A 22157-nucleotide genomic window follows, 5' to 3' on the forward strand; every position below is an offset into this window, starting at 1 on the left:
TTTTTTTTTTTTTTTTTTTTTTTTTTTTGGTAATTGAATTTAACACTTTACTTGTCCCAGAACACTGAATTCATCCTAGAATTTCCTAGTTGAGATGAGGCACTCTGGGTTTCTTTAGATAGTGTTACCTCCTGGTATAAATAGGAATGAATAGTTTTATGCTAGAAGACCTTTTCAGTTCCAAAATAATGGTTTTTGCCACCATTAAAACCACAACTGGGTGGAGGTTGAGGGCGATAAAGTTGGACACTGTGAAGCTTCCTTTGCCAGTACCCTGATTTGCTGGACAGATAACCGGTGCTCAAAAGTGACGACTTTTGATGGAGAATTTTCCATCAGCCACTGATAAACACCTTGAAGGAGTTTAAACAATTTTGTTTCAATTTCCTTTTATCCCTTTGAGTGCGGATTCCAAATTTGTATAACTGAAATAGAAAGCACAGCACTATCTTGCTTTCAGGTTTCCCGATGGCTTGTCAGCCTTCCGGCTCAACTGTCTTCCAAGTGGCAAAGGCACTCCTATGGATTACAAGTGTGGCAGGAAGCCACACTTATTGGATGGTGCTATGAAAATGTTTGTGTCCCTCCAAATTTTTATGTTCAAACCCTAACTCCCACTGTGGCTATACTGGGAGATGGGAGTCTCTATGAAGCAATTAAGGTTAATTAAAGACACAAAGGTGGGGGTCTGATCAGACAGGATTGTTGTCCTTCTAAGAAGAGACACTAGGGCTGAGCATGTTGTTCAGTGCTAGAGCACTTGCTTAGCATGCACAAGGCCCTGGGTTTGATGCCCAATGCTGCAAAATGTAAAAGAAAAAGAAAAGGACACCAGAGAGCTCCTTTTCTTTCTCTCCCCAAGTATCTTCAAAGGCAAAGCCATGGGAGGACATAGTGAGGAACAGCCACCTGCAAGCAAGAAAGAGAGCCCTCACAAGAAACCAAGTCCTGCTTGGAACCTTGACTTTGGACTTTACAGCCTCCAGAACTACAAGTAAAAAAAAAAAAATCTTGTTGTTGAAACCACACAGTTGGTGATATTTTGTTTTGCTGTCCAAGCAGACTAAAGCAGATGGTTATAAGGAATTATACTGAGTATACGAAGGTTACAATAATTGTAATCACAGTAATCACCCAAGCACTGTCACTGTGTACATCATAAACCATCCAAACGCTATATTTTAACCCAGAATTATTTTATGTCAGTGGGGAATCTGACACACATATACAGAACAGTCTTATTTACACTATCTTTTTTATTAATGCCCTTTCAATATTTTTCTGGATCATTTAATTTGGGAGAAAAACTAATTTATTTTTTATGATAATATCTCACATTTCTATAGCACATATTGCCCAGAAAGTTCAAAGAATTTTGCTTAAAACTTCTCACTGGTTTTGATTGAAGTTCCAGCATCTGGGCAAAACGGTGGTGATTCCATTGCCCCCATTCTTCATTAAAAAAAAAAAATCATTTTGCTTTTTCCTGGTATTTGATGAGAGAAGCCGCTCTTTGATTTGGGGAATCTTTTTAAAACTGACTTTGTTCTTTTTAATCCCAACTGCTCCAGGCATCATTATCTCCTTTTAATAGAAGTTTCAATTTCCTTTTATCCCTTTGAGTGCGAATTCCAATATCCTCAAAGCAGCACCTTTTAATTGGCCAGGAAAAGGTTACCCTTCTAAGAAGAGACCATATCACACATTTTACAAAGTCAATGTGAATCTTTGAGATCAGAAGGGGATGGTTGCTGGAGGTGAATTCATCCCCCAGCAAAATGTTTAAGTAGCTAGCTGGTGGCATGTGATTACATTTTCAACGTAATTACTATATAATTACACACATCCACTCTTATCCAACACATTCCCTGCTATAATTAGTTGGCCTTTATTTAAAACGCATTTGTCTTTAAAACTTTGCCCTCCTTTTCTTACTTAGCCAATGGCTGAAGGGCACTGTTAACTTTTTTAACAGTGGTTTCTTTAAACGTAATAATTTTCTGTGATGCAGAATCCCCCCCACCCCCCGCAAGCATATGCTTTTTAGAAATGATACCAGGACATATAATGTAGTTTCCCACCTCCACATGTGCCCCATCACGGGTTGCCTGGTAGATTCCAACAGAATTTCTCCAGAGAAGTAATTTCAAAGGGTATATAAAATCTTACATGAATATGGTTACAGTTTCCAGTGGAAGAAAGCTTTTCCAGGTAAACCTACTCTATCACTTTACTTTTACCATCTTCTAGTGTTACGAAACGAATCTGGCTCTGGAGAGGGTGCCTCAATCCTGAGGGAAGGAGGGGAGTTCTGAGCTCTTTCAAGGTGATATGAATAAATTCACAGTAACATGATTCCAGCAAGGCAGCAGCAAGGTGTGGGGGTATGGTTAAAAATATCCTCACCTTTAAGGGCTCAGCCATCCATTTCAAAGAACCACTTGCATAAAGAAATATTCTACAACATTTCCTCTCTTACTTTTAAGAGACCCCAGTATTGCCAGGTACAGTGGCGCACACCTGTAATCCCTGAGGCAGGAGGATCTTGAGTTCAAAGCCAGACTCAGCAACTTAGTGAGGCCCTAAGTAACTCAGTGAGATTCTGTCTCTAAATAAAATATTAAAAAGGGGACTGAAGTTGTGGCTCAGCAGTAGAGTGCTTGTCTAGCACGTGCGAGGCCCTGGGATAGATTCTCAAGTACCATATGAAAGTAAAATAAAGGTATTATGTCCAACTACAACTAAAAATAAAATATTTATTTTATATATATATATATATATATATATATATATATATATATATGATGAGGATATGGCTCTGTGGTTAAGCAGCCCCTGGGTTCAATCCCCAGTAGTAAAATAAAAAGAAAGAAAAAAAGAAACCACAGTATTTGGTACACCAGGGATCTTTACTCAGATACATATGAAAAGTTAAGAATTATTATTTTTATATAATATCTATCTAACAGAGGGGCTGTGAATAAGTACTATTACCCTCTGTATTCCCAAAAGGCATTTTAAAAGGCTACTACAATATACCAAATTTAAAAAAAAACAAAACTATGTTCATAGTTTTCTTTTTCCTGTATTGCTTAAATTTAAAAAAAATGGACAATTTTAGTGGTTGTCTTTGTGTGTTTGTGTTAGATGCCGCAGTTTGAGAACAACATGGACAGTTTAGAACACAATTGAGGAAGAAAGTCTGAACAGTCTGGGACTATAGATCTCTGTGTGGAACAACAGGTAAAGGAGAGAAGAACTTTAACTTGGAAAAGAGATTTTGCAGGGAAATGATGACTGCCTTTGAAAAGGGGTAGAAGGAAGGAAAGGGGAAAAACTGGTGTTTTCTGTTTGGTCCAAGAAGGATGAATGTGTTGGGACAGCAGATGACAGTTCACAAAAAGAAGACCATTGCTGCAGTTTGGTTTATTCTGAAAGCGCAATAATCTATTTTTGTGCTTACTGGGTTCATTTTTCTTGATGGGTACAAAGCCTGGGTGAGCATTATGAAGGGCTGCTGTAGAATGGATCAGATGAGAACTGAACTTCAATTTTCAGTTCCTTTCTAGGCCACACTACTTTTGGGAGTGTGATATCATGATATACATAATAAATAGATATTTGGTCTTCATCCCCAGGTTCCTGGCAAAGTGCGTGTGTGCGTGCATGCGTGCTGTGTGTGCGTGTGTGTGTATTTGTTTGTTTCTGGGGATTGAGCCCAGGGCTCTGGCATGCAAACACTCTACCACTGAGCGATATATGCCAGCCCTCTGGCAAAAAGTTCTTAAAATTCTTGGGATATTCCTGAGTAATAGGGGTGAGAGGAGACTATTTTGTTTTTGTTTTTTTTTTTTAAATCCTTTCAACCATACTAAGTTTATGTTAATGAAGTGACTCTTGAAGGATGGGGACTGGTCTCCAGAAGAACAAACCATGTGCTTAAAGTGTTAGAGCTTTGAACCGTACATCCAGACTCCTGGGGAGTGGAGAGGATCTGTAGATTGAACTCAATCACCAATGGCCAATGACTTTATCAATTTTGTCTCTGTGATGAAATATCCATAAAACCCCTAAACGATGGAGTTCAGAGAGCTTCTGGTTTGGTAAAAACATGGAGATGCTGGGAGAGTGGTCTGCCTAGAGAGGGTATGGAAGTGCTGCCCACCCCTGTCCCCTGCTAATATTTTGCCTTATGCATCTCTTATATTTGGCTGTTCCTGGGTTATATATTTGGCTGTTCCTGTTTCCCTGGATTCTGTGCGCCTTTATAGGAAATCATTGAGCCTGCAGTGGAGGAGATTATAGGAATCCCTTGTGTATAGCCAGTTAGTCAGAAGTTCTGGAGACCTACACTTCTTCAGGACAGTCTTATGGGACTATATTAGTCCAATTTTTGTTGCTATAACAAAATACTAGAGGCTGGGTAATGCATATTTTAAATGAGGCTTATTTAAGTCACAGTTTTGAAGGCTGAAAGTACACAAGAACAGGTGACCCCATTTGTTTGGTCTCTGGTGGCCACATCACATTGTGGCAGATGGCATTATGGTGAAAATATATGCAAGAGGGCAAGATCAGATGGCAAGAGAGGAAGATAAGAGTATGAGGAAGGGCCCTTCTTGTTCTTGGGATACTTACAAGGTCTCAAGAGAACTAATTACCTTTATCCCTTTTAAGGGCAGCACCCTCCCCGCCTCCCACTAGCTTCTACCTTTTAAAGGTTTTACCACCTCCCAATACACCCACATGGAGGACCAAGTGTCATGAACCTTTGGGGGACAAATCATATCCAAACCATAGCAGGGACTGAACCCTTGACTTGTAAGATTTGATATTAACTCCAGGTAAAATAGTGTCAGGATTAGTTAGTTCTACTAAATGTAGAACACCTAGTTAGTGTTCAGAGAATTAAAAGAATTGCTTGGTTTAGATGACACATTTGCTATCAGAAGTATTGAGAACATAGAAAAAGTGTTTTCCATTTAAGAAGAAATAATTTGGTGCAACAAACTTGGTACAACCAAGTGATTCAACTACTAATGGTATCAGGGGTATAGCAGTGTGGGGTTCATCTCATCCGTCTTTGCGTAGGCTTTCCCAGCACACCACTAAGGAGAGAGTTCACGCTACTCAATTAAAAAGAGACTGTATGTTAAACCAGTCTGGTTCACTTAGATTAAAAAACCAAGGTCCTTTTAAGGATCTTCCTTGTTCAACTACTTAAATAAGCTTTCTGGAAATTTCCCTGTGGGTTTTGCTGGATGGGTGGATAGATGCAGCCGCTCTATCACCACACCAACCAGGAACCTTCAGGAACTTTCCACTCATGGCCTCCATCAGCAAGATAGATGTTAAATGAGGTTCAAATCCTAGAGGCATCCTCTGGGGACACTGATGGGCAGCGTTCCAAGTTCCAGGCCAACTTTGACCTGAGGAGAGAGGCTGTAGGAAGAAGTAGCAGAAATGAAGAGGCTCTTCCTGACAACTCCCCCTTTTCAGCTGCTAGTGTGCCATACAGGGCAGTCGTGAAGCTCATCTTTATTGACTTTTACTCTACAACTGAACTCCACATGTTGCTATGGAAACCACTGCATTTAAGTCAGTTGAAGTAGAAGACTTGTAAAAGCAATAAAAGGACAGTATGCTGTTAAATATTCAGGCTCTAAAGAGCCAAGGTTCAAGCTCAAACTTCCTAATTTCTAGCTTATGACCTTAAGCAAGTAAGTTGCTTCACCTCTCTAGGCCTCAGTATTGACATCTGATAGTAAGTACTAGGCAAACTCTAGCTTCTATTATGTTCACAAACAGACAACCAAGTCCCATTTGAGCTTCCTTCTCCTTGAGTCCTAAGACACAAAGGAACTCAAGTGGCATTGAGGCAAGAATCCAAGCCACATCAGATCTGTTGCTCTGCTGATTAGAAAAGAACATGAATCCCATGGGTGATGCTAAAAGTGAAAGTGAATCCTAAATAACTTTAAAGGAAATAAGATTAAACTGTATGTACTGACAAGGAAATAGGTGTTATTTATCAAAGGAAAAACACGTTACAAAACAGTATGATCACTCTTGGGAAGGATTATATGAACACAAGTGATGATAATACATCAGCGTACATGAAAGAAGAGAGCTGGAAAAATCTCCACACCAACAATGGATGACGATTTGGGGGGCCATTAGGATGACATGGGCCATTCCCTCTTTATATCTTTTATTTCTATAAGAGTTAGACTTTTATAATAAATATCATTCCTTTTCAAATGAAAAAAAATGACAATGTTTAAAAGGCAAAAGAAAAAGCAACATTATCCTGTCACAGATTTTAAATTTTATTGTGTATCGATCTCCTTAAACTGGAGTAGGTAATTAATAATGATGGTAGATAAGCCGAGGCAGAAAATGCCCCTCTGATCTCCTTTCAAAATGATGATAACACACATCACTTTTTAGAATCTCTTTCATCATACCATAAATCCTCCCACAAACCTGTTGAAGTAGATATTTGTGGTTAAGGCTTGGACCTATGTGGTCTTACATCCTTTTTGAATTCTAGCTCTACATCTTACCATCTGATCTTGGGCAAGTTACCAAATTTCCCTGTGCCTCAGCTGATTTACCTGTCAAATAGAACTAATAATAGTCCTTCAAAGGGGTGAGGCTGAATTGGGATACTAAACATAAAATGCTTACAACAGTGACCGGCCCATTGCAAACCCTCAATGAAGTGTTTTGATTATTTCATGCTATGATTATTTTGATCCTCAGTTAGAGAGAAAACGGTGGATACCAATGATATACCTATCTCCATCTCCCCCACCCAAATACCCCACAATCTTGAAATTCATTCCCCCAGACTCTCAATGTGTGGTGCAAGGATTGTTGCTATATATTCCTTGGCAGGTTCCTTGCCTCTAGCACCGCAGGCTCCAGCCTCTCCTGCCTGGCATGCTGGAGTCAGCTCTTATGAGCTTTCCTTCTTCCTCTTTACTGTTTGGCTTAAACAGCTTCAGTGGTTTTCCACTGCCCAGAATTGACATTTCAACCACCTTTGTCCCTTCTCATTCTGGCCTCACTGTGATGCAGTGATCTGCTTCAGCCACTGGGGTCTGAGCCTTTGCTTCCACTCTTAATCCCACTATCTCAAGATGCAGGAGGAGTAATACTACAGTCAAGAAGTCTGTCTGATACTCAAATCCAATTACTTCTATTTTGCATTCCTGAAGCACCTCACATCCTGGACCGAGTTCTCATTTGAGACTCAATTATAATCATCCCCACCCTGTTACGTGACTTTGGGGGTGGGAGTTAAGGATATCATGTATCAATTTGACAAGCATTTATTGATTAGGCTTTGGGAATTCAGATGGAGAAAACAAACTCCTTGCTCCCACTGAGCTCATGTCTATTAGAAGAGTTAGAAAGTACAAAAACAATTGCTAGCCATGGTTTGCACGTACAAAAGCACACTGTGTCCAAAGATGGAAACAATCACCCAGGAATGAATCGACATGAAAGGCTTGAAGTGTGTGGCTCATCTTTTGCCTCCCATCCAAATTTGCCTTTCCTCTGGCTGATCAAAAACAAGGAGCTGGATCTGAAATAGTTTAAGATCCTGTCCTACTTAGGCTCACAAAATGACCAGCTCTGACCGGTTTCCCCTCCCCAGCACCAGCCTCTCCCTGGAGTATATTTCCACCTTCCTTTCTACTTAATTCACCTCTATCTGCCTATTTATTTGTTTAAAATGTGAACCGACTGGTCAGGTACAGTAATCTAATTCTGCATTTGATGTGAGGCCAATGCATTGAGGGCATTCAATAAATAATGGTGGTTGGTGTGCCCTTCATAGATCCTGACTGTTTATATCTGGGTCAAGCTGGGATCTCAGGAGGACAGCTCAAGAGATAGCAAACATAGGATAGTGGAACTCTGAAGACCAAGAAGGCAAATTTGCTCTGATTGCCTGGTGGAGGAATAATATACCTCTGTGTTGGCTTGCTTGGACCCAGCCTGTGACATGCAAATGTTACCTGGGTGAGTCGTTAGGGTGTGTCCTTCTTCCTGACACAGTTTTCCCTGATTCAATCAGGGTAAAAGTACATGAGGGCTTCCACCCTTTGGGCTCACAGGCTGGTGTTTACTTGCCTTCATTAAGGAAATTCTCCTTCCTGTGAGTGGGCGGTTCTGGGAGGGGTGAGACAGGTGTCTGCTGGATGGTCTGGTCTGTCCCAAGGAAGCAAGAGCAGGAAGAAGACAGGAGTCTTTAAATCTTTAAAACCTCATGAGAAATGTGTGTTCACCTGAACATCGGTAGGCCCATCCATCCCATCTACCTATCATGTGAGAGGCAATGAAGATACAAAGGTGAATATTATAGGACCTGGGCCATGGGAGCCGCTCAATAAATACTTAATCAATGATTTAAATTTATGCTTTAGTTTTACTTTGATTACTCTTTCCTACTGGAGGACACTCTATACTTTCTGTATAACAGATATTATCCAGCATATTTCAGTCCACAGTTCAAAGAGGCATCGCAGTCTACCGAAAAAGGATATTCCAGCATGTTCTCTACATTCCTGGATTTAGGTGCTCACTTTCCTCATTTTTAACCTTCTTCCCCATTATCCTTGAATGCCTCCATGTAGCCCTCTGGTTTGACTCACTGGTTTCTCCTGGTCTCTGGGTGGTAACTCTAACACAGATGGTTTTGGGGCAGCACTGGGCAATTGTGACTTGTCCCCTAGCACTCCTCTCCTAAGCTGCCATTTCTCAGACAGCAACAGGCTGGAGAGAAATCAGATGAGTTGGCTCCAGTTCCAGCTAGGTCACTGGCTCTGAGGCACTTTGGCCTCCCTAGCTGCATCTCCCATTCTCCATCTGTAGGATGGCAACGATGCCATCCCGCTCAGAGACAGAGAGAGGGCTGGTGAGCTCATTGCTGGAAAGGATGATGTACCAAGAACAAAGCAATTTCATGAGGTAAAATTCTGATTTTATGGTGCCTCAATACCAGGCCTCACACTGTTCCTGGATTTTCTGCTTCCGTGGTTTTGGCACATTCCCTCCAAGGAGGAGGTCTGAATAATGAGCATGACTAGTCTTCTCAAGCACAGACTTACATTTTTAGAATGGAGTTGGCACAAATAAGAACACTGGGTTGGGTTGGCTGCTAATCAAACACTGCCAGCAGGTGAGCCTGGAGCACCTGGTTCAGGGTGCTCCAGGAGAGAGTTTCTTAAAGTGTCACTCAAAGCTGGATTCAGTTAATCTACAAATTTGAAAAGGATCAAGTTTCAAAATGAGAACCCAATCTGTACACTTCAAGATGCAGAAAATCTTTGCAGTTTACAGCTGCAAGACAAACCACATTCTCTCTCTCTCTCTCTCTCTCTCTCTCTCTCTCACACACACACACACACTCACACACATCAATCAATCAAAGACATCTATGAATTTTTTTTCCCTATAGGGTGTATAAAACAAATTTTTTGAGCATGAACAGTGGAGATCTCTTTGGAAGAAAACTCCTCTCTGTATCTGATTATAATAATCAAGCATCTGACAAAAATGTTAGCGATGTAACATAAGAGAGCAGCTAAGATCCAAAACCAACACTATTTTCCCAAACAGAATGGGGAATAGCAAAACCAGCTCCAAGCACGTATGGGTAACCATAATTACTCTTACATCATAATTTTCAAATGTAAGAATGAACAAGAGGATGTTATTTCTAATTTAAAAGGAGAAACTTCCAGAAGTAAGATTCCTTTAGAGAAAAGGCTTTCTTAACTGAAAATCAGCTCCAAGGTGGCTGGAAGGTGAGCTCAATTTCACTCCTGTGTGCCCCTTGAGTACTTCCGTTTACTCGCTGGAGGAAGTTAAGAGGAAAGAGTGCTGTAGTACCATCTCCACACTGGCCTCTTTTCCCCAGAAACCCTCGGGCAGGGAGGGATACCAGCTAAAAGGGAGCACAGGCCTCTGCAGGCCTCACTTACGCGTTTTGTTGCCTTCTTGAGTTTTGGGTCCCAAGTCTGGGAAGCACCAGAGCCAGGCAGCCGCCCTTGCTCACCACCATATCTGAAATAGGCCAGCGACGAGAATGGTATGGAGAGGAGAGCAGCCCAGAGGGAAGAGGAAGAGGCTCTTACTCACCATCCACTCAGAGCTGGCACTGGCTGTAAAAACAACAGAACACCCCCAGGTAGGAGCACCTCCCAGCCAGCCACCTTGCCTCATCACCAATTTGCAGTAATCAGCCCTGCTGTGAGCATGAAAGGAAAGCGAGATGGGACCCAAGCAAGTCTTGGAGAAATCCTCGCTTCAGGTGGGCTTCGTGATACCAGGGGCTCTTCCCTGAAGAGTAGGTACCAGCGGTTATGCGTGAATTTATTAGGTACTCAGGAAAGGGCTACTGAATTTTCTGTTTCAGATTGTTTAGAATGTCCCCCTGCAAATGGAGCCAGCTGCCTACTTGGGGTGCCAGCAAAGGTGAAAACAGTTACGTTACTTTCTGTGACCCCCGAAGATCTGGCTGCCTTACAAACATGCGTGGATAACAGTGGTTCTGTCTTCCCCAAAGCCCACTTAAGTATCTACAAAAGGCAAGGGCTTACAAATCCAAGACCAAATGTCCTTTCCTCTCAAAAAAGTGAGGTCACTTTTAGGATTGGCAAAAGCTTTAGCATCTTCAGAAGCAGTGAATGAACTCTTTCTCTTGGTCTGATCCATGGAGAACTCATTGCCTATGGTCAGACTGTGGGGAGAACTTGCGGGTTAGACGAGACCATTTCATTTCTGTATTTGTCTTGAATTTGTTGTTTAAAAAAAATAGCTATACTGCCCTTTTCCTGAAGATCACTTTAGAACTTTGCAGATGAAAGTTCAGGAGAAAATGAAAAGAGATGGTTTTCATGGATGAATCATACCATTTAAAGTTTTTTTTTTCCCATTTTTTTTCCATTTAAAGTTTGAGCTCACTTGGCCTGATCCCACTGTATGCCAGATATTAACCTTTAAGCCCTTTTTAGAGAGGATTTTGACTGAACATATTTTTTGCTTTAACACTCATGTCCAGAGTAAAAAGACAGCCAATGTACTGGAAAAAATAACCAATTAATCAGCTATCTAACATCTTTTGTGAATATAGATATACAGTATCAGATAATTTATTTTTGGATTTTCTTTATAGTTAGTGTCATTTTTAAAAAATCAGGATGGACAAAAGCAGAGATCAAGACTCTGTCTGTTGACTCACCTAACAGGCTTGGCAAAAGCTTTCTTCAACTTCCCCAGAAGATATCCTCTTAGGTGTCCAGCTCACCCAACCTGCAATCCTAGTGTGGGGTGTGTGGGATTGCCTGCTTCCCCTGAGCTATCCAGATGCCACTCATTGTAGAAATTCAGAGTCATTCAGTCCTGCCAGACCTGACCTCATGACCTGGGAGGGAAAGGCATTTTAGGAGAGGCACTGAGCCCAACTTCATGCATACGCCCTTTCAGGGTACTCTCTCAGACTCAGCCAGGATGAAGTCCTTGGTGCTGGTTCCTAATCCCTAGGCCTAGTGAGGAGGGTGTTTCCACAGTGCAAACTATTGAGGAGTGTTGACTGAAGACATTCCTACAACTTCCAAAGCTTGGATTCGCCCTTTGAATGCACAGATTTGGCATTCTGGGTAGAATTTTCTAGTTGTTCCTTTAGCAAATCTCTCGTGGCTGGCTAGTAATTGTGGGACACCACCAGTTTCTGAGGACCCTGGGCAGATCCTTCTTCCCCCACATTGTAAAGGAAACACAGAATTTCTCCTATGAAGAAGAGAAAAGGAGCCTCCATCATTCAAAGTAGCCTCGCTTTTTCTCAAAACATAATGATTGCTCTGATGTTCTTTTTACTGCCACAATTCCACTCCTGAAGATATTACCAGGTGGGGCCACACCCTCAATCTCTATGTTTTCATTAGACCTAAAAAAAAAGGGAGGGTGGGGGAAATAGAGCAGTTTGGGGTTTGGTTTCAGACTCTATGGTCTGATCTTTCCATGGTATGCTCATTCAGAGAGGCACCATCAAACTCCTGATCAGAAAACTGGTTACTTAAAAGTGTATATTATAGAAGTATCTTTGCTCTCATCCAGGAATGAACTCAAAGACCATCATTACAGGTAAATGGGACTGCTAGACACATTAGGAATGGTGATTTAAATTTACTGATAGTTTTATCTTCAAGTAAAAGTCTACTTCTGAGTTTCCAGATGGACTTTATGTGAAAGTGATCATTCAGAATGTCCATTAAATAATGACCAATTTGTTTCCTCTTGGATTCCTACTGGTGGGGGTATTTATGAAACAGGAATCTGTGTTGTGAAGTCTGCTAAAAGATTTTAAAATAGGTGGGTGTTTCTTCAAATATATGTTACATGGCACCTCAACCAAAATAATGAGTAGTGTCTTGAAATTTTAGAATGTCCATAGAAGAAAATAAGCTTCTGACAAAATAAAGGGGGACAACAATCACACATTCTGCATGTTTATAAACAGTGCTCAGGTCAAAGTGGTCAGAAATTAAAAAGGGTTCTCAGGAACCACTTTAAATAATTGGATTTAGGCTCATGAGGCATTATTCCTGTTCTTATTGCAAAAGTCTACAACAAAGGACCAGAAGGCTAACTTTCACAGGGGCACCATGGTGAACACCCACAGATTATACACAGGACAAGAGTAGTTTCTCTCGTGCCAGCATTTTAGGATTGATCTGATTAACAAATCAAACACCAGAAGTTTCTGTGGAGTTCTGCTGTGTGCTTCTGCCACCCCTGATGATCCAAGGAATCACATATCTTGAGTTGCTCCTATGGTCAGAGAGCCATGGAGTTTCTCTGAGCACCTGAGGTTACTCTGATTTAAGGAAATCATGAGAATCTGGAGAGAAAATTTTGTTTGTTATTTCTTTTTTTTTTTTTAATTTTTCTGTTTTGTTTTCTTGTATTAGGCATTGAACCTAGGGTGCTTTATCACTGAGCTATATTCCCAGAACATTTTTATTTTTTATTTTGAGACAAAGTCTTGCTAAGTTGCCCAGGCTAGCCTCAAACATTCGATCCTCCTGCCTCAGCCTCCCAAGTAGCTGGGATTATAGGTATGTACCACCAGGAGCCTGGAGGGAAAAGATCTTTGAGGATTTCTCAGGAGTGACTCTGATCAAAGTCCAAGGGTGAGTAGCTATAAAAGGATGGTGTTCCTTTTCTCCAGAGGTCTTTACCTGATTTAAGCAGGATAGAAGGCCTTTAGAAGAATCACAGTTCTCTAAATTCCACATTTCTAGAATTCTAGAGCCTGGAGGGCAGGTCTGGCTGTCTTTGTACCAAGATGTAGAAATGAATGTTTTCATTAAGGGATTAGAAACTACTGTTTTTGCTAGGTACAGTGGTGCACACTTGTAATCCCAGCAGCTCAGGAGGTTGAGGTAGGAGGATCTTGAGTTCAAAGCCAGCCTCAGCAACTTAGTGAGTCCTAAGTAACTCAGTGATTCCCTGTCTCTAAATAAAATATTTTAAAAAGGGGATGTGGCTTAGTGGTAAAGCACCCCTGGGCTCAATCCAAAAAAACAAAACCTGACCAGCTCCTGTCAGATTCCAAAATGAAGAGGTAGGCAATAGCTTTCCTAGGAGAAGAGATTCCACTTTCTTCTCTCTCTAAAGGGAAGATTATAATTCCCCCTATTGGGTTGATGAATGAGTGAGTGATCCTTGAGTTAGCAGAAGATGGTGCTACCACCCAATGACCACATCAATGAGAGAGGACAGTCAGAGGCAGCATGACTAGGGTGACACAGTTAGAGTCCTCTTCTACCTTTAGCTTGGCCACTTTGAACACATCTAATTGTAGTCTTCCTGGGTAGTTGAAAAGACAGAAATCTTAAGATTAGAATATCAGCTCAAGAAGAACAGGTTTTGTCCGTTTCCCCTAGTCTTGCTGTATATTGTATTTGAAATAATGCCTGGCACATAATAGGTACTCAATAAATATTTGCAGGGTAAATACAATGATTCTAGAATTAATGGAGAGTTGAAACTACTCTCGGGGAAAGATGTGGAAATGCCACAAGAAGGTTCCTAAAGGGATTGATGCCAGGGCTTTGTGTATGCAAGACAAGCACTCTACCAACTGAGCTATCTCCCCAGCTCACTTTTATTTTAAAGTGTGTATACATGTTAATATAGTTGGGCTCTCTCTATATATATTTAAAACCTCGGAAAGTAAAGTCAACTTTTGAAGAACAAGTTAACTCTCACATGTAGGAAATACTATTGGCGATTTTATTTTATCATTTGGAACTTGAGATGCTTTCTCTATTTGCAACACTGCAGATGAAGAGCTTAGAATTCGATAAATTATAAACCTAATGAGGCTTCTAACTCCTCTAGCCAGTCATTAGCTGCCAGGAAATGATCACTGTTTCTTAATTATAAGATGAAACTAAGCATTGAGAAATGCTGAAAGTGATCCGATTGGCCCAGAGAGCAAGGACTAATTCCACAGGCATGCCCTGTACATACCAATTAGAGCCGCATCATCCACAGCGAAATGCCCATGCCACTGGCTATGTTCTATGTTGTCATTTTTAGATTAACAAAATCTGAACGAAAACAATTTCAGTTCTACAGCACTTCCCAGGCACCCATTGAGAGGTAGGCCTTTCTAATTTAAAGGACGATGTATCCTCTTATGGGCTTATTCCTCAGGAAATATCCTTTATTCTCACTTTGACCCAACCCAAAAAAGAGACAGTCTGAAAGATAATAAAGACAACCACTAAGGGGTTTTCATGGCTCTCAGGTAGAAAAATATTAAGAAGCTTTCCAAAAGAAAAGTGTATATACATGGAACTTTTATTCCACTTTGAGGGGCAATTCATTGGCAGAGGGAAATGAGTGACAGGGGAGAGTAATGCACAGACCAGCATCCCATCAGTGCAGCCTCTATTGTTGTGAAGATCTCACACACACACACACACACACACACACACACACACACAACTATCAGGGGTTTCCAGGATACAGCTTTCAATTCCAGCTGAATGCATTATAGTTTTATGTGATTTTATGCCAATAGTGGTTTGATCAGATGCCATCTGCTTTTCCTTCTGAAGTACCCCTTCCATTTGCCTGGAATTAAAGGATAGTTTGTTGATTGGCATCAAGGGTCTAGAGCTCCTAGGCTGCCTGAGTTCTAATCCCAACACTGCCATTTAAGCTTTTGGTATTTTGCATTTGACTGAGAAGAGACAAACACAGAGAAAATTAATTTTTTTTTTTTTGCTGAAACACGGGGACTCCCTCCCCCAACTTAAGTACAAGGTAAGTTGCAAGTTTTCAATTATAAATGGATTGCCTGGAATTTAGAAGAAGCAGTGTGAAAATTAAATGAGCAAATATACCTTTTAAACAGCATATGAAGTGCTCTATTAAATGTGAGTTTTTATTTTATCTCCTTTTAATGTATTGAAGGGGACAGACTCAAGCAATTAGTGTCAAAGAAGAGCTAAGACAGCATGGATAAACATCAAGGGACTCCATGAAAGCCTGATCCTCCCATGTAGACACAGATGATCAAATTCCCTAGAAATGTGTGTAACTTTCAGTTCACTGTTTTACAGCTTAAGATTTTGGAGACTTTCCAACAACACGGCAAATGGCTAGCTAACAGGGCGACAGAAACCACAACTATGAATACACCGTCTGCACTGGTCTCCATTTTGTCACCTCTCATTCTCTCTTCAACCCACTGCAGCTCAGCTCTCACCCCTGTCCGCCCCAGTGATGGATCTTCTCAAGGTCGCCATCTTTTCCATCTTGCCAAGGTCAATAATTTGAGCTTATTCCACGGGACCCTTTAGCAACAGCCCTGACTGCAGCTGACCATCCCCTTCTCCACACACTTTCTTACCTTGACTTGCACAACACCACACCACTCTGCGGTTTTTCTCCCCTCTCCCAATGCACTGTTCCTTCTAAACAGCCTTTGCTAAGGCCACCTCCTCTTTGGGTTGATGTGTCCCAGGGCTAATTCTTTGTATCCTTTCTCTTCCCTATTTACATTCTGTCCTCAGGAAAGTGATTCCAGTCTTAGGACCTTAAATATTACTTATGTGTTGATGACTCTCCACTTGACCTCTCAGCTTTCTCTCACTCTCTCCCTTGGGATTCTAAAGTTTTATATCCAACTACCCATCCAGACAGCCAATGGGTATATCAAACATATACCTGAAGGAAAACTCTTGATTCTGCTCTTCCTCAATAACCTCCCCCAGCTCACCACTCTACCCTCCAAACTTGCTGTTCCTTAGTTTTTCACATCTTTTTTTTTTTTTTTCCAGTTTTATGACTTTTTTTCCCAATTGTAGATGGACACAACAACTTTATTTTATTTGTTCATTTTTATGTGGTACGGGGCATTGAACCCAGTGCCTCACACATGCTAGGCAAGCGCTCCACCACTGAGCCACTGCCCCGGCCCAGTTTGCCACGTTTCACTCATGGTCCCATTATCACTGTAGTTGTTCAGACAAAACCTGTGTCTCCTTCATTATTCTTTCTATTAATCCTTTTATTCAACTCATCTGCAGATCTGTTGTTCTTATGGGTCTTAACTCATCTCTTCGGCCATCTCCGGGGCCATTTCAGGGGCAACCAACCATCATTCCTTGGATTAGAATAGTAATTGCCCAAATGATCTCCCTCTCTGCTTCTGCTCTTGGCCTCATACACTCTATTTTCAAAAGGGGATCTCAGTCTTGTTTTAAATCACGGGCTTTGGGATAATCTTAGGAAGATTGCTGGTTTTCTTGGTGGTTGATTTTCAGGGAGTTTAAGGTAGACATTCTCAAATCCTTGTCACCTTCCTCAGCATAGACAGAATGCAAACAATAGAGACCATGCTGGATAAAATCTCATACAGTGGCTATCTCACAGGCATCTGTATAAGACCTGAAATTTTGGTTCCCTAGAACATTAGAACTAATTCAGTCACATGTCCCTGAAGATATGGCTGTTGGGTTATGTCTTATTCTAAAAAAAAAACAAAACTCTCATTTTGGAGGACCTGTCTAATGTCACCAGTCTAACACCATTTTTTTTTTTTTCTTTTTGGTGGTGCTGACATAACACCATTTCTTAAGCTTCATATGGACCTGGGTTTTCTCCCTGCAGGCTATCCTCTAGAAGGTCCTGGACTTACCTGCTGAGATGATTCTGGAAGTTGGGAGAAAGTCTGAGAAAAAATGTTCAGAGAAAAAACTTATACTAGCATCTGCCAAAGTGGTATAATCCTAACAATAGCAAATAACAAGATATGGCCCATGTGCTATGCCATGTCTATAGAACTCTGGGAAACACAATTGTAGATTCATTGTGTTGGCAATTCCTCATCATTTGGTCTTTTTGGAAAGACTTGCAACAACTTAAGTTAAAATCTCAAAATTCTGTGAATGCTCTCTATGATCACCAATTTAAGAGTGGGACGAGTGTTATCGGGGTGGCCCATCAGCTAATGTATCATCATGTTACATACAAAGGACAGTGTTCTGAAATGACAGGTGCAAACACCCAATGCCTGACAACATGATGGTGCTTTTACCACAAAGGAAAAACATACTGCCAAGAACAGGGACTTTGGAGCAAAGAGATAAAGTTTCAAATTTCATATCTGCCATTTATAGGTCATGATAGTCAAGACATTTTTTGACGAAGACATTTCTCTGAGCCTCAATTCTTTCCTCTGGGAACAGGAACAATATCACCCACCCATTGAGGTATGTAGAGATCAGAGATGATGCAAGTAAAAAGCTTGGCAATGAATCTATATAAATGGTAGCTGCATTGGGTGATTCCCCCTATGCCACACTAAGACTTTCTTTCTTCTTTTATTTGGGGGGAGGGGCAGGGCAGGGTCTCATTAAGTTGCCAGGCTAGCCTCAAACTTGTAATCCTCCTGCCTGGCTAAGATTATATTTCTTAATCCCAGAAATTTTTTTAACTGAAAACTCTGTTACCATCTGAAAATTTTCTTATCCATACAACTTGAGGATGCATTGATGGTAAATAGTATTTGAGAAAGACAATGGATACACACACTTAAAAAGAAATAGTTTAAACCAGGTATAATGGTACATATCTTATCCCAGCTACTTGGGAGACTGAGGCAGGAGGATTGTAATTTGAGGCCAGCTTGGGTAGCTCAGTGAGACCTTGTCTCAAAATTAAAAATAAAAAGGGATATGGGAATAGCTCAGTGATAGAGCACCCTTGGGCTCAATCCATAGTAGTGTTAAAAAAAAAAAAAGTGTGTGTGTGTGTGTATGTGTGTGTGTGTATGAATATTTTAAAGAGGAACAGTTTTAAGTCACCTTTTCAGTGGAAATGTAGCAGTGAACGTCCTTTGTGAAGCTTGTGTACTGTAGTTAAACACCAACAATGAACATTCAAGCAAGTGGGATTAATGTAGCAGACAATCTTCTCCTAATTGCATAAAAAATAAGGGGCAAAGTTTAAAATAATTTAAAATAATTACCTACAGATGGAAAACCCCACGATCATCTTTACCACTTAAAGAGGATAATTTTTCTTTCTTTTGATTTCCTGGCATAGAATGCTACTTGATTTAGTGCTAAATGAGAAAAACAGCACTATGTAGACTCATATGAGAGCACAGCTCTTTTGTGCTACCTTTAACCCATAAGGGGCTGAGTCTGCAGAGTTATGAAACATCCGAGGATACAATCTTCTTCTCTGCTCTATGCTCTCCATCAATAAATTCAAAGGTCAAGAGATTTCTTTGCATGTAAAGCAAGCTGAGTGACAACAAAACTCAACTGAGCCTTAAACAAAAATTTACTGAACACCTACTATATACCAAGCACTGTGGTAGGCTCTAGTTCAATGGTGAATAAAATGCACATGGTCTCTGCTCACAAGTTGGTGTTTAAAAGGGAAGAGAGATAAATTTATGATAAGATGTGGTTAGTCACAGGAATAAATAAAGATATGATGTTATGGATATACTCATAATTAGGGAGGGGAGAACCTGGATTCTAGTTAGACAAACAGCATGTACAAAGGCAGAAAGAGGGAAGAAGCATGGTATTGCTCAGAAACTGAAAGTGGTTCTGGTAACTGGAGTACTTGTGCAGTAGGACAGGAAGGAGGCCCTCAGGTATGAGGCTGGAGAGACAAACCTGAATACTGTGCAGAAATCTTGATCTTATCTTGAGATATAAAGGAGATATGGAGCAGTGAGGGCTTCAAGTAATGCAAGAAAGACAGAGGGAGAGTCAGGGGAGAGAGAAGTTGAGACTCACAGTTAAAAACAGCAGGTTGAGGATAGAGCTCAGTTGGTAGAGTGCGTGCCCTGCATGTACAAGGCCCTGGGTTCAATTCCCAGCACCACCAAAAAAAAAAAAAAGAAAAAGGAAAAGAAAGAAAAGATTGGTCTTATATCATCATCCAAGTAAGAAGAATGTTCTCTTGTATTTCATTTTGGCATAGCTGTATAAAACCAAATAGTTAGCTATTTGGAGCTAGGTAAAAAATTTTAAAATAAACATTCAAGGCCTGTTGCATCAGGAAATTTAAAACCATGTTGAACAGCAGCTATTAGAATTTATTTTTGGATTAACCAAGCTGAAAATGTAGCCATGTTGCCATTATAATTTGGATACTGTTTGGTCTCTTGGAGAGGCTGAGATATGGCTGATCATCTCATTTAATATAGGAACAGCATCCCCAAGTACTCTATTAACTAGGAGTCTGATATACAGTGTTTCTGTTCTCCTTACATTATTTGGGGGTTCCTGAATGACCAAGTAAGGCTGGGGTAGGAACCACTTAAATTCCAATAATACAGCAGTGTCATCAGACTGACATTAATGAGGGAATAAAAGGCCATCAGGGCAAAAACAATAAATTGAATGCTATTATTCCTTTCAACTCAGAAATATATTACGATTCATTAAAGGTCATATAAAAAATTATAAATATGGCAATCTGACTGCAGTTCAACAATTCAGTTGTTCCAACACGTGATATTATTAACTCCAAAAGGGATTTGAGGCAGCCCTGAATGTGGAGCATACACACTTACTCCGTTTTAGCTCAGATGTTGACACACGGATTTGTTGTGGACATTTCTTTACAATTTCTGTTTGGCTTCTGAAGCACAGCCCAACTTTAAAAGCATCACGATAGCCACTCTTTAGAAAAATGTGACAGAGTCGCATGGCACCAGTTTTGATGTGTAGTGGTAATTGCCCCTGCTGGGAATTCTCATGCCCCTCACCCAACCCTGGAAACCTGAACAACAAAACAGGACTCAAGGCCTTCGGAAATTACTGAGGCTGGAGCAAATGTTGCTCGTGCTTCATCTCCCAGGAAACCCAGAAACCTCCCAAGAATGAAGTGACGGGGTCAGAGCAGGCAGCTGAGTGGAGCCGGCAGCTATAATGTACTGTCTTTTGCAGACAAAAGTGCTTCAGTGTCAAAGCCACAGACCAAGGGCAGGCACAGCCTCCAGAAGGAAACCTTTATCAGCAAGCACGAGACAGTGATCACAGACAGGTGGCCCCGGACAAGAGGACGACAGAGTGCAGCAGACTGAAATGTCTGAATGCAGAGCAGGCCTGTGAATCGTTTCCACTCTGGCATTTTAATGAAAAATAAAGGGGGAATGGGAAGGTTTTATGATCATTTTATTCATGTGTTAAAAATATTGGAGTGACTCTTTTACACTCGATCTTTGCCAAGAGACCAGGGAAGCAAACCTCTTAGAATGTCAATTTCCTTCCAACCTAAGTAGATATTTGGAAAACATTTGATTAGAAAAATTGAAAGAAGCTAAATTTAAAATCCAGGCACACGAATCACAAATACGAATATACTGAAGGGCTGGGGATGTACTTTTGTGGTAAAGCACTTGCCTAGCATGTGCAAGGCTCTCGATTAAATCCCCATACTATTAAAAAAAATGTTGATATATTGGAATTAAAAGCAAAAAGAAGAGTTTTTCTCAGAACTTTAGCTAAACTTTTTCCATAGAATGCTTTAGAAAGAAACTACGGAATGCTCAGTTATGGCGAATCTGCATGCCCAAGGTATATCTTGCTCCTTCCCCTCCTCCCCCAAGTTCTCTTATTTCAAATTCTAAGAGTGTTCTTTCAGTTCCACACTTTCACCTCACACTGTTGAAAAACATCTGGGTATTTTGTGCAAATCCACAGCTAAATAGGAAAGAGACAAGAAAAGACTCTGACATACAGTAATCTTGAAGGAAAACAGTTCTGTATCATGTTTGTGGGCTTTATTTAGGAATTTTCCGTTGAACAATAATTTAAAGTATCCTCTTTCTTAAAGGAAATATTTGTGTAAATTAGATGAGGAAAATATAGAATGTTCTTCCTAATTCCTCGAGAAGAACCAGTCCCGGTTCAGGCTGCACAGTCCACAAAGGACTGAGTGGTAACTCAGAGCTCTCCTTGGGCCTTCTGGCAATTAGCTTTGCAGCCAGGAGTCAAGTTTTATAAACTGTGAAGTGACCGGGCAGACAGACTGGCTCTACAAGGTACTGTTTCCAATTTGACTCATGCTTATGGTCGTTAACCTTAAAGTCATTTGTGGTCTAAGTGCCAACAGACATTCTTTTATTTATTTTTATTTTTATTTTATTTTTTACGGTACTGGTGATTGAACCCTGGAGCACTTTACCACTGAGCTTCAGCCCCAGTTCTTTTTATTTTTTATTTTTGAGACAGGATCTTGGAACTTGCCATCCTTCAATTGCCTCCCAAATTTGCTGGGATGATGGGAATGAGCCACAGCACCAGGCTCTATCAGATATTCTTTTTGTTGTTGTTGTTATTGCTATTGGAGGTTGTACCCAGGGATGCTTTATCACAGAGCCACATCCGGTCTGTCTGTCTGTTCTTCCTTCCTTTTATTTAATTTTGAGACAGGGTCTCCCTAAATTGCTAAGGATCTCTAAATTGCTGAGGCTGGTCTCGAACTTGCGATCCTCCTGTCTCAGCCTCCCAAATCTCTGGGATTAGAGGAATGAGTCACCACACTGGGCTCCATCAGACATTCTGAAATGAATGATTAGCCTAGACATTCAA

The 22157-nt window shown here is 40.8% G+C and overlaps 1 protein-coding gene across 2 annotated transcripts in view; it reads right to left on the reverse strand.

Annotated features, from left to right (window-relative positions):
* Shroom3 (shroom family member 3) overlaps positions 1-22157 on the reverse strand; it is a 173206-nt gene that overhangs the window by 114796 nt on the left and 36253 nt on the right. Inside the window, exon 1 of one of the 2 annotated variants that reach the window (XM_048784815.1) lies at positions 9999-12966. The exons of the other annotated variant lie outside the window; for it this stretch is intronic. Within the exon in view, the coding sequence (XP_048640772.1) occupies positions 9999-10078 (80 nt within the window). The 5' untranslated portion in view covers positions 10079-12966. Of the gene's footprint in view, positions 1-9998; positions 12967-22157 lie in introns of those variants that run through there. 2 annotated transcript variants of the gene reach the window in all.

Source organism: Marmota marmota, unplaced genomic scaffold (genome assembly GCF_001458135.2).
Source record: "Marmota marmota marmota unplaced genomic scaffold, marMar, whole genome shotgun sequence".
In the NCBI taxonomy this organism is placed as follows: Eukaryota; Metazoa; Chordata; class Mammalia; order Rodentia; family Sciuridae; genus Marmota; species Marmota marmota.